The sequence below is a fragment of the Sarcophilus harrisii genome, chromosome 6 (assembly GCF_902635505.1).
Source record: "Sarcophilus harrisii chromosome 6, mSarHar1.11, whole genome shotgun sequence".
Classification (NCBI taxonomy): Eukaryota; Metazoa; Chordata; class Mammalia; order Dasyuromorphia; family Dasyuridae; genus Sarcophilus; species Sarcophilus harrisii.
This window is the reverse complement of record NC_045431.1, coordinates 252,647,010-252,661,020: the sequence shown is the minus strand read 5'-3', so window position 1 is coordinate 252,661,020 and position 14,011 is coordinate 252,647,010. Positions and strand designations below refer to the sequence as shown.

The 14,011-nt window shown below is 32.2% G+C and overlaps 1 protein-coding gene across 1 annotated transcript; it reads right to left on the bottom strand.

Annotated features, from left to right (window-relative positions):
* Positions 1 to 5,611: 5,611 nt before the first annotated feature.
* On the bottom strand, positions 5,612 to 6,544 carry LOC100929773 (olfactory receptor 5D18-like). The gene has a single exon (XM_003774330.1). The coding sequence runs from the start codon at positions 6,542 to 6,544 to the stop codon at positions 5,612 to 5,614; it is 933 nt and encodes a 310-aa protein (XP_003774378.1).
* Positions 6,545 to 14,011: the final 7,467 nt, after the last annotated feature.

The following is a 14,011-nucleotide window of genomic DNA, read 5'->3' as shown; positions in this document are numbered from 1 at the left end:
GGGATGGCTATAAGACCTGGGCTGGAAGCACTATTGGTTAGAGACTGGGAGAGAGTGAGGTCACCCCAATATATTTTGTGCTTTTTTGACAGTAGATGGAAATTGGTTAAAAAAAAAGTTATGTGGAGGAAGATAAGGCCCTTCTATGCAATTATTTCTTTCTTTAACAAGACCTAACTGGGCTGGACTGGAAGTAGGTCTTGTGGTTGGGGGGACACTGCAATTCCCAAAACTTTTGAATTCAGAGTCCTAGGCTGTCTATATCAGAATCTGGGTGGAGATAGTGGTAAAAGTTGTGTCAGACTTTCACTTTGACTGACAGATACTTCATCTTTTCTCTCTGAATTACAATGTCCTCCTGTATTAAATAGTCAAGCCTGCTTTCCCCATGAATGCCAGTTGATGGGAAAGTTTGACTTTTTAATCACAAGAATGGTGACCTTGAGTTGTGGTTATCAGGTCTGGTTATCTGCAAAACCACTGATGTGAGTGGTATTATAAATGGTAGGGTTCTTGTGCCATTCTTTGGTATATAAATGTATAATTGAAATAACATTGTGTAGTAGAAAAATATTGTACCTGAATTCAGAGACACAGCCATTTAAAAGCTCTCACGTTTAGTCACACTATTTCAAAAATTTGGACTATAAACTCACTCTTCTCTCTCCAGCCACAATAAAGCCAATAAAAGAGTGGGCTAGGCAATTGACAAGGTCTCTTTCATTTTCAATAGCTTTTCTTATTAGTTTTTTTCCCTTCTAAATTATTTCATTTTATAGATTAATTTCTAGAGTTCTAAATAGATTACTGTAAGTTAACTCATTAATGCCTCATAAACAATAAGAAACAACCAACAAATAAAAGGAGAGGACAAATAGAGTAAGAGCTGTTAAATGACTAGTACATGTTGAAATACATGGTAATAATAATAACCTTAATATGTTCCAATATTCTTTTCCTGTGTCATTTAAGTCATATCTGAATCTTTATGACCCAATTTAGTGTTTTCTTGGAAATGATCCTATTATGGTTTGCCATTTTATTCTCAGTCTATTTTACATATTAGAAAATTGAGGCAAACAGAATTAAATGACTTGTCCAAGTTCACACAGCTAGTGTCTGAGGCCAGATTTGAACTCAGGAAAATGAGACTCCAGGGCCAGTATTCTATCCACTCTGTCACTTTGGTTGTCTGTGATAGTTCTGCTGGAGATAGTAAGGACTCAGTGTCCTTACTGATGTGATTTTTTGTGGTATCTTTCAGTAATGTTTGACTCTCTGTGACCCCAAGGTACGTGGGGTTTTCCTGGCAAAGATTTTGAAGTAGTTTGCCACTTTCTTCTCCAGTGTATCTCCACTTTGCATTTGTGGAACTCAGCTAAAATGGATGTTTTTACTTGATCAACTTGTTAAATCACAGTAAGTGTTTGAGAGTGGATTTGAATTCAGATCTCCCTTATTCCAGGACTGGTGCTTTATCTACTCTACTACCAAGCTTCCCCTTTAAACTTTAAGGATTTATGATTATCATTAGAAAGAAATCAATTCATTTCCTACAAACAGATTATACTTATTGCTCTCTCACAACCATATCTTTGTGTGTGTGTATAAAAATATGTGTGTGAATACACTTATATATGCATACAAATATACACATACATATGGATGCTTGTATATTTGTATATATGTTTATATGGATGTGTATATATATATGTATGAATATATGTACATATATGTAGTTAAGAAATAACCAATCAAAAATAAAAGTAAGTCAACATTAGACCCCCTCCAAAGAAACATTTTTCTATATATCTATTTATCTTTGTAAATATTTATAAATGTTTAAGCAGCTTTTTCAATCTTATTCATCACTTTTCTGCATTTCTGATGTCTTCAGTGATTTGTAGGCTCAGTAACTCTAACACATGGCTACAGCTTTATGATTTATTGTTGGAGATTTAGTGTTTGTTAATCATCTAGTCTGATCCCTCATTTTTCAGGATAGATAGAGTTAAGAAGTTAAATGATTTGTCCAAGATCACACAGGCATCATATAGCAGAGTTGTAATTCTTTCATGGCTCCTCCATGTCTACTTCAATCCCTCTTTTCACTACATTGTGTATCATTTAAAAAAGATATATAAACATTTGCAAAATATAAAGATTTCTGTTTCAAATTACCATCACAACTAAATAGACCATTTTAGATTTCTTATCCTGGCATTCAAGTCTTTCTATAATCTTACTTTCATGAACTTGGATTTTCCTTCCCAACTAGTCATAGTTTCCACCCAAGTGTATATTATCTATACAATCAACACAATACTTATTCTTGGCTCCATACCTTTGCTCTGTGACTCGGCATGTATGCTCTCAAATGAAGTAATTCAAGAAAACAAATAAATGTTTCTACTATATCACTCTCAAAGAAAGGAATCTACTAGAAATTACTTTAATCTTGCAGTTAGACTTCCTTCACAAAGTTTTAGAAGGTATAATTAGGTACAAAGTTTCATATAATTGAATGATTTACCCTTGGAGGATTTTGGGTAAGGCTTAGTGAAAATTAACTTAATAAGTGCTTATAGAGAAAATGTAATAAATACTTCTTAATTTCACTTTTGGCATGGCATATGAGGGATTATAAAAAGTGGACTTCAAGGTGAAGAATTTCTTCTTTTCTCTGTCTCCTGCTAACTTCAGTGAATACATAAAATAATCCTTCTTGGTGATTTTAGCTCAGTCAAATGTAGGATAAGAATCTCTGGAGATGTTGCTACTATCATGACTGAGATCACACTACTACTAGATACTACTAGATACTATTATTACTACATACTATTAGATAGTATTACTCATAGATAGTACTAGATAGTAGTAGAACTACTGCTAGATTTATTTACTATATGGAATGACTTGGATGCTTCATTTCCTTTTTGTTTAATGCTGATGCTAAGCCTAGTATCTCTTTTATTATTAAAACCATTTTTGTGATTAAAAAAAAAATCTCCTCTCCATTCTAAAGTTTGTGAAGTTGGGGATATTGCTAGTTAGTATACTAGGAAATAAACATCTAATAGGTATTGTGATGTTTCAAGCATTTCACTTTATATTGTGAGTACAAAGAAGAGCTCAGAATATAGTGTAAGAAACAGTGAATATATAATAATATACATATATAATATAACCACAAAAATAGATTTCCAGGTGTGATGAAAACTTTTTTATTTTTATATTTTATTTTTCATCAATTATATGTTAAAACACTTCCAACTTTTTAAAGTTTTGAGTTCCAGATTCTACCCCTCCTTTTCTTCCCTCTGTTATATAAAATATTCACATAATGTAAAACATTTTGATAGTAATCATTTTGTACAAGAAGACTGGAAAAAAGAAAAGAAGAAAGATTGAAAGAAATGGAGGAAAAGAGGAAGGAAGGAAAGAAAGAAAGAAAGAAGAAAGGATGGAAAGAAGAAAAAATAGAAAGAAACAAAGAAAGACAGAGAGAAATAGAGAGAGAGGAAGAGAGGAAAAGGAAGAAAGAGGAAGGAAGGGAGGAGGGAGGAAGGCAGAAGGAAGGAAAGGAAAGAAATAAAGAAAGAAGGGAAGAAGGGGAAAAGGAGAGAAGCAAGGGAAAGGAAGGAAAGATAATAGCAGGTTTTAGTATGTATTCAGAAAATATCACCAGGTAATATCAGATCCCCCTCCCCCAGAGGCAGATAGCATACTTCATCAAGATTTCTTTCAGATTATAATCTTCCATTATATTGTTGAGAATAGCTAAAACAGTCACATTTCTTAATCATACAAGATTGTTTTTACTGGGCACAATGATCTGGATCTGCTTGCTTCATTTTTTTTTTTTTGATTTAGTTCATATAAATCTTTCCAGTTTTTTTTTTCTGAAACCCTGGTTGCCATTTCTTACATCACAATAATATTCCATCATAAATGTTTACCACAGCTTGTTCAGCCATTCACCAATTGATGAGTATCCATTTGATTTCCATTCCCCAGTTGAATATTTCTTTGAATTCTAATTCTTAGCCACAACAAAAGAAGAGGCTTTAAATATTTTTGTAAAAACAAGTCTTTTTCCTATTAAATAAAAGTCTCTTTTGCTTAAAAATCTAATAGTACTATTAATAAATTATAGGCTATATACAATTTTATAGCCATTTCATCACAGTTTCAAACTGATCTTCAAATTGCATCAGTTCACAGTGCCATCAACAGAGCATCACTCTCCCAGTTTTTCACATAGCATCCAATATTTACAAGTTTCTCTTTTTGTCATATGAACCAAACTTATTATTTTGAAGTCATACCCCAATATTATTTATTTTGCACTTCTCTAGACAACAGTGATCTAGAACATTTTTATATGAATAGACATATCTTTGATTGCTTTGTCTTAAAACTGTTGTTATCCTTTAACCATTATCAATTAGGGAATGATAAATTGAGTCATTACTCTGTATCTTTGAGAAATTAGGTGTTTATCAGATACTTGTTGCAAGTTTTATCCCAGTTTCCCCCTTTCTTTTTAAATTTGGGTTCAGTTGAATTTGTGCAATTTAAGGATTTAAATTTAAAGAACCAGGAATTTTCTCTCTCTCTCTCTCTCTCTCTCTCTCATTCTCTCTTTATATATATTATGTGTGTGTTATGTATACTATATATATATATATATATATATATATATAGTTATATATTAAAATCATGTATTTATTTTAATTTTATTTTCTTTGGTCTTACACTTTTCTCTAATACATAGATCTGATTCATAAATTATTTCATGCTCTCCTAATTTGCTTGTTGCATCACCCTTTATATGTAAATCATATATTCATTTGGACTTTATCCTAATGTACAATATATTTATGTTAAACTATCCTTAATTATTCTACCCTATTTTCACATTTTCCCCAAAAGATTTTGTCAAATAATATGCTTCTATGCATTTCAGGAAAAAGGTGTACAATTACTGTTTTCAGAAAAAAATAATAATTTTTATATAGTAAATTTATCATTGTACTGAATTATGTCAACCTGATGATGTTTCTAAGTTTTTCGTGATTACCATTCTCCTCACTGATCATCCATAGTCACTTCTCAGGATCTTGTTTCCTAGCAAAACTTCTCCAAACTCCAACATACACCAAATATTATATATAGAATAGAATAACTGAAAAGAACCAAGGAAAACCCAATGTTCAAAAATTGTAAATTAATAATAGTTATATTTTCCTGTTGTTCTAAGGAGATAAGATTTATGGTCATGATTGTGGCCAATCCACCTTAGTTATTGAAGAGTAAGGAGATTTGGGCAGCTATGTTTTTTACTTCAGTTTTCTCAGTCTTGCTTCTCTATAGCATAGATTCATAATAGAGTAACAGATATGAAGTAGCTAAAAGTCTATATAACAGATAAGAATAAGAAATGCTGAATGTACCAATTGTTCATTTAAGAGAAAGAAAGCATCAATTCAAAGAGAATAATTAAGCAACAGGTGTTATTGTTTTCTAGTTACTGATGTTGTAATTACTGGTTCTGTTCATGGTGGTTTGGTTGGGGCTGGGGATGATGATGACACTATTTAAGGAAAAGTCACTTTTGGCCCATTAACTTTCTGAGTGTTTCCTTCACTTCCTTGTTCCTCAGACTGTATATTAGGGGATTCAGCATTGGAATGAGCACTGTATAGAAAATAGAACCCACTTTGATAGTGAACCAGGAGCTTTTGCTATTGGGTACACAATAGAGGAAAATAACTGTTCCATAGAAGATTCCAACAGCTGTCAGGTGAGAAGCACATGTGGAGAAAGCCTTATGCCTTGCTCTAACTGAATGCATCTTCATAACAGTTACAAAAATAAAAGTGTAAGAAGACACTATCACCATGAGTGTGCTCAACATATTAAAATTTACAGTTATATAGAGTATCATCTCAGTAAAGTGCTTATCAGAGCAAGAGGCAGAAAGTATACCAGAATACTCACAGACAAAATTATTAATGATGTTAGTCCCACAAAAAGATAATACAAGGAGAGAGTAGGTGAGGAGCAGAGAGAAGAATATGCCCCAAGAATATGCTGCAGCCATCAGCAGGACACAACGTTTCTGGGACATGATAACCATGTATAAAAGGGGATTACAAATGGCCACAAAGCGGTCATATGCCATCACTGCCAACATGAAGGGATCAGTCAAAGCACAGGTAGCAGCAAAGAAGAATTGAGTGATGCAAGTAGAGATAGACATTGCCCGATCTTCTGCAATTAAATTTCCCAACAACTTTGGTGTAACAACAGTGGAGAAACAGAAATCCACAAAGGATAAATGTTTAAGAAAAAAATACATTGGCGTGTGTAATTTGGGGTTCATGGCAATGATTGCAACCATTCCAAGATTCCCCGTTACAGTTATTGCATAGATGGTCAAGAATATGAGAAAGAGAAGAATCTGAAAATCTGGGTAGTCAGAGAATCCCAAGAGAATGAATATGACTGGAAAACTCTGATTTTTGTAAGATGACATCATGGTGAAAGTTGAATACAATTTGAAATTAAACTCTGGAAAACAGAATATACAACAAGAAGAAAGTAGGTAATGAGATGAACAGAGCTTAAAATAAGTTATGGCTATAATAGACACTTAAAGCAATTCAACATTTTCTCCTTGAAAGATAATATTTTCTAGTAGATATAAGGTCCGAAAGCCCTCAGATTTTATCTCATCTTTGGCATGTATTAACCTGTGACACAGAAATAATTACTTCATCTCTCAGTGGCTCAGGAAACTCACTCATACTCCATGTCACAATTCAGATACCAATTTATTTTAAAGAGTTGATTTCACAATGAAACCTATTTATATCAAAGAAAGTTTAGCTCTTAATTATAAAATAATTTACATGTGAAATTAATATTTACTGAAAACTCAAATCAAATTGAGTTTTGCAAGAAATTCAAAAAGGATAGATTAGGAAAGGGGGAAATAAGATGGACTTATAATTTAGAGGAAAGGAGAGCTGAGGAGAAAAGAAATGTTATCCTTGCATTCTGAGAAGGGATAGAATTAAGGGTGAGTGACTAAATCTATCACGATTCTGGGCATGATAGTCATAAAACAGGAAATGATGCAAATGGAAACATTGTCCAAATGTTGAAAATTCTGAATAAAGAAAATTCAAAGAAATAAGTTTCTTTTTTTCTTTCTTTCTTTTTGTTTTTCCTGGCATTTCCAGACAGAAATAAAACAAAATAATCATACACAGGCATCTTTCCTTTTCAATTTTTCCTACTCAACTTCTAGATGTTATGCAAGCAATTTTCTACCTATTTAATTCTGTCTTAGTCTCATGATTTAACTTAGTTTTCTAAAATACTACATATTCCCATTTTCATTTTATTTCTCTGCTTCCTCCATTTTAAAATACATTTTTTCTTTCCTCCTCTTAGTGAGTTACTATGTAATTTCACAGCATGGGGTGGAACTTATAAGAAGCACTTCAGATAAACTTCAGAACTTGCATTTCTTACTTTCATGAATCTTCTATATTGTTATAAACTTTATAGAATGAAGAACAGACCTGGTGAATTTCTTTCTGTTTATTGTGAATTTATTTCCAACATGTATACATATCTAAGAATTCATTAATTATCAATTCTTTAATGATAAAGCATTAAAAAAGTTTAAAAAGTAGAACATCACATTTGTAAAATAAAGTTTTGTATTTGAATCCTTCTGAACCCTTAGTTGCAATTTCTTATTGGTCTAAACAAATTATGATTTCTAATGAAATTTTCATAGTCAAAAGCCTTCCTCCATCTATGCTGTTGGACAATAGTGATGTTTAATATGTTAAAAAAAAATCATTGCCCAGAAGGCAATTTTTCTCAACTTGTTTGGTTCTTGCTTTAAAATGTTGACATATGCAAGAACAGATGTAGTACAAATTACAGGATGATAGGAGTAAATAAAAGAACCAGGACTTTCCTCTGACTTTAGGATTATTTGAGCAGAAATGAGAAAAAAGTGTTCATATGGAACATCAGAAGATTGCGAGTCAGAAATCTGAACCTCTGAAACTTCTTCTGAGACTTGTTTCAATAAGTACTGTATAGTTCAATCTGTATACCAGACTATCTGGAAAGCTAAAAACAATCATCAACTCGATTTCCTGACATTGAGGTCCTGTTTAAATCTAAGCAAGTGATTCTCAAAATGTGATCCATAGAATCCTGGGCATCTCTGAAATCTTTTCAGAATATCTATAAATTAAAAATGAGATTTTATTTCTAATATGGTAAATATTTATAAACATAATCCATATAAATATAACACATATAAACAAAAAATCTTTGGACGGATGCTCAAAAAATTTTAGTTGTACAAAGGGATGTTGAGAATAAAACATTAGAACTAAAAGGTACCCATTTCTATAATCTCATCTCTATAATATTTTCCTTAATGAAGGTATTATTTTAATTAACATATACTAATAATACTTCCCTGAAATATTTCATCTTCATTATCTTAGTCATTTAATTATCACTGCCTTAAATGCTTTTGATCCTCATGCACTCTTTTCTTGAGGGTTTTTTCTTTGATAGGGTTTCTTTCTTTGACAAGTATTTTCAAAGTAGGAGCATTAATGACTGCATTTCTCTTAAAACCAATTGCCCAGATTATCTATAGTAATCATTAGACATTTAGTTTGTGTTCTCTGACATCTGTATGTGTTTTTTTGTATATCTATCCTCTTTTCCCACCTCCATTGTGAATTCTTGAATTCAGACCCTGATACTTCCTAGCATCTTTGGAGCTTAGCAAAATGTTCTCCAAACAATAACTATCCACTAAATGTACAATGATGATAGTGAAAAGGATGATTTGAGAACAGGACTTACCTTTTTTTGCCCTGCAGGTTCTTTGAAATCAAGAGATCTGTATGAATTTTCTGGGACTAATTTCTTGATTCTGAAAAAAGAAATAGAAGGAATTTTCTAGGCACATCTACTATAATCACCAGATTAGCAAGTGATGAATGTTAGATCTTGTACATGGTAGCAAACAATGGCCATTAATAGAAAATAATACCTCCCATAAATTTGATGAGAATTAATAAACAAAATTTAAATAATCTAAATAAATTTTAAATAATGAAAATGGAAACTTAAACCACTTTTTGAATTTATTATATAAAGACAACAAATGCCTCTACATTTGGCAGTAAAGTTCAGAATGAGAGATACCTATTCCTATTGTGCCTGTCACCTGATTCTGGCATGGATGTTGTCAGTTTTACTTGTATCTCAACAATCATTGTGAAATAGATGCCAAAAACTAATGACCTTTCTTGGATGGGGCCCAAACAAATAATCAGATGAAATTCAATCTTTAGGGAATAGTATTTCCTTGAAATATGGGATAGTTACTAAAAGTTTATTTTCTAATCATATCATTTGTTATTGACCAAAATTTCTTTTTAATAATATTAATGAAGACTCCCAAAATAAAACAAAGAGATAATTCTCATTTAAAATATTATAGTCATCTAACTTAATAATTGATCCATGATGAGGCTGAATGGTGGATTTTCAGCATAAGACTATGATAAGACATTACAACATCAAAAACAGGGTAACAGTCTGGATTTAAAATATGGAATTTCTTCCTCCCTTATTTGGCCTATTTCTTCCCTAATTTATTACAAGTACTAGTTAAAATCCTACCTTCTACTAAAGCTTTTCCTGACTTGCCTTTAATATTTCTCTAGTTTATTTATCTCCAATTAATCATATAAGATATTGACATACATACAGACAAATTATTTTTATGATTTCTTCTTTATATGAAACTAGTTCCTTTAAATCTGAGACAAAAATCTCTTTGTATTTCTAGTGATTAGAATTAGTTATTGAATCATTTTAGGCACTTTGTCATAGCTGACATTTATACATCATTTACTAAGTACCAAGAACTATGTTAATCACTTTTCGATCACACCTCATTTGAGTCATAACAACTCTTGGAAACATGTTCTTTTATTATCCTCATTTTACAGATGAAGAAATTTAAGTAAATATCATATAAGTGACTTATCTACAATCACAAAGCTAGCAAATTATAAGAAGTCACTTTTGAATTCAGATGTTTGTGATTTTAGGTCCAATGCTTTATCCATAAGCACTGGTTAGTTACTTTAATGCTTTATTGACACTGGCATGAATAATAAACAAAATCAAAATAATTATGTTTTGTAGATTACAGAAGTGGAAGAGCTAAACCAAATAATAACTCACATGGTAATAATATTTCTAATAATGATAACTTCCATTTCTCTATAAAGTTAAATTTTTTCACATCACTTCCCTAAGTAATAATTTTTTAAGGAGTTTGCATTAGATTCAAATCATCTAAATATTTCCAAGTAAGCCTCATGCTTTCTTTCACTATTATGGGATAAATGTGTTTACTTTCACATTGGAGACAGCAGTGAGTTTCTTAACAGTAAAAAATCAAAAGTCAATTCCTTAAACACTCATTTGTTAAGCAGATACTGTACTAAGTAAAGAGAGAGAATACTAAGTTTACATAAGACTATCTGTTTCCAAAGAAAGCATGTTAACTAGTAGAAGCATTACAAAAAGATAATTCTCAGTTATTTGGTGTTTTAAGTTTTATGATTAACTTTCTGTCAAAAGAACCCTGTAAGAAAAAGATAGGCCTAGTTTTCTACTGATTCATCTATAGTCACAAAGCTGTAAAATGAGCTCTGGACTTTAAAGACAATATTTTTTTCTTCCACTTATGTCATCCACCTGCTCCTCTTCTAGCTTAAGAAGTAAGGTAGAGATTCTTCAGAGCTTTATTATGGCCATATTCTTGTTTGGACACTGGGATTTCAGTCACTTTTAACACAATTCTCGATTCTTGTCCTTTAATAATCAATTAATAGTTTTATGTTCTAGAAATACTTTGGACTATATAGCCAGATTCTTTTTCATATAATGAAATTCATTCTTTAAGAATAACATGGGGCCAAGATGGCAGAGGTGACACACTTTTTTTTCTAACTGTCTCTACAACCCTCACACTAATTACACCACTCTACACTACTACAACCCACACACTAATCCAGCCTCTGAATTATCTCTGGACTGGCTGAAGCCACAAATATTGGGAGTGCAACAAAATATCAGCAGAAGATAATTTTGAAGATCACCAGAAAAGGTCTGTCTCAATTGGAAACAGTAGAGAGCCAAGCACAAGGCTGAGCACAAATGCCAGCAGAGACAGTGCAGAGTCCAGGGGTGGTACAGTTTCTGCAAGGAGGGGAAAGGATTTGTGTGTGTCTGGGTGCAGACTCCACATGGTGGATAATCTACAGGGAGGAAACAGAGCAGAAAAGATCTATTTCAATCAGAAATGGAAGGGAGGCAGCAAAACACAAGTAGCTGAGTACAAATGCCTGCATAAATAACACAAAGTTCCAGGTGGTGCAGAATCCATGAGGCAGAGAATCTATGGGGAGGAATCTACAGCAGTGTTGGCTACCCTGCCCCAGTTGCAAGCCATTAGATCAACAGAGAAGTTATAAAACATTTAACACAAAAACAAAAGATCAAAAGTGAACCCCCAAATGCCAGAATCTCACAGGACCTGGCCACGCCCACCCAGCATCTGGACTGAATCAGCTCTGATCCAGCACAGCTGCAGGTGCTTGGAAAACCTCCCCTGCCCTAAAGGCAGACCTTAACTTAAAAATAATAACAATAATAATAAAATGAGTAAAAAAGTAAAGAGGAGTGAAGATAGACAGCTTTTATACCAAAAGAGAACAGATTTCAAACCCTGAGAAGACTAAAGGCAGATTGTCTCCAGATGAAGCATGGTTCCCATCACACAAAGCTCTCCTAGAAGAAATTAAAAAGAATCTTAAAAGAGAGCTAGAAGAAAAAAGCGGGGAAAGGAAATGAAAAATATGCAAGAGAGTTTGGAAAAGGCATATAAATCTTTGAAAGTTAGATTTGATAACATGGAAAAGGAAAGCAACTCCCAGAAAAAATCTCCCTGTTTCCTAGCCACCCTGTGGAGTTTGCACCCAAACATACGAAAAAAAAAAAACAGAATTTGTGAAAAAGAAAATAACTCCTAAAAAAACAGAATTTGTGAAATGGGGAAAAAATCCATAGAACAAAACAACTCATTTAAAAATCCAATTGGACAAATACAAAAAGAAGTAAAAAAAAAGTAAATGAAAAAATAATTCATTAAAATTCAGAATTGAACAAATGGAAATGAATGACTCAATGAGACAACAAGAATCAGTCAAGCAAAACTAAAAAAAAAAAAAAAGAAAAAAGAAAAATATAGAAAAATGTAAACTACCTAATTGGGAAAACAACCAACCTGGAAAATAGATCTATGAGAGACAATCTAAAGATTATTGAACTCCCTGAAATACATGATGAAAAAAAGAGCCTAGACACTATTTTTTCAGGAAATCATCAAAGGAAACTGACCAGATATCAGAGAATCAGAAGGTAAAATGGCCATTGAAAGAATTCATGCCTCTTGAAAGAGATCCCAAAATTAAAAAACCAAGGAAAATCATAGCTAAATTGCAAAACTATTGAATGAAGGAAAACACATTATAAGCAGCCAGAAAAAAACAATTCAAATACCGAGGAGCCACAATAAGAATTACTCAGGACCTAGCAGGTTCCACTTTAAAGGATTGAAGAGCCTGGAATCTGATATTCCAAAAGGCAAAGGAACATAGAATACAGCCAAGAATAAATTATCCTGCTAAACAGCATTTTCTTTCAGAGAAAAAAGATGGATATTCAATAAAACTGGTGATTTCCATATATTTTTGATAAAAAGACTAGAGTTAAACAAAAAATTTGACCTCCAAATATAGAATACAAGAGAAGTATAAAAAGGTAAAAAGAAAAGAAAAAAGAAAACTCTTGAAAACAGTATTTCTGTCATGGGCATACATTGTGAGTATATGCACAATCTGATTTTACTGTTATAAAAAAGAAACCAGAGATGGAAAGGGGATTTTAACAGGAAAAAAGGGGGAAATTGGAGGTAAAATGAGGGAAGTTACATCTCAGGAAGATGCAAAAAAAAAAAAAAAAAACACTAACATTATAATTAAGGGAGAGAAGGGAGGGTGATGAACATTGTGTGAACCTTACTCTCATCAGATTTGGTTCAAAGAAAGAATATTTGATATATTTGGTTTTACCTGGAGGAATGTCTCATCTTATAGGAAAGTGAGAGGGGAAAGGGGGAAAAGGAAGGGGTAGGCTAAATAGAAGAGAAAAGAGAAATACTAGGTGAAAGGTATATGAAAGGGGAAAAGTTCTCTAAAAGGGGAGAAATGATTGAGGCAAGTAGTGCTCATAAGTGAAATACTGGGAAGGAGGGAAAGAGGAAAAGAAAAGAGAAAAGTATAATTTGGGTTTAATAAGATTGCAGGAAATACAGAATTAGTAGTTTTAACTTTAAATATTAATGGGGTGAACTGTCCCATAAAGCAGAAGTTGACAGCAGACTGAATTAAAAACTAGAATCCTACAACATATTGCTTATAAGAAACGCATTTAAAGAAGAGTGATACATACATACCCCCAATAAAATAACACACTTCAAATTCTAAAAATAAAATGAGATCAATAAAATTGAAAATAAAAAACAAACTTTTGAATTAATAAGTAAAACTGAGTTCTTTTATGAAAAAACAACACAAAACAGATTAAGTTAATTTGATTAGACAAAGGAAAGACTAAAATCCAATTGCTAGTCTCAAAAATGAAAAGGAAGAACTTTCTAGCAACGAAGAGGAAATTAGAATAATAATTAGGAGCTATTTTGCTCAACTTTAGGCCAATAAATTTGATAACCTAATTGAAATGGAGGAATTACTACAAAAATATAGATTTCCCAGATTAACAGAAGAAGAAATAAATTACTTTAATATTCCCATTT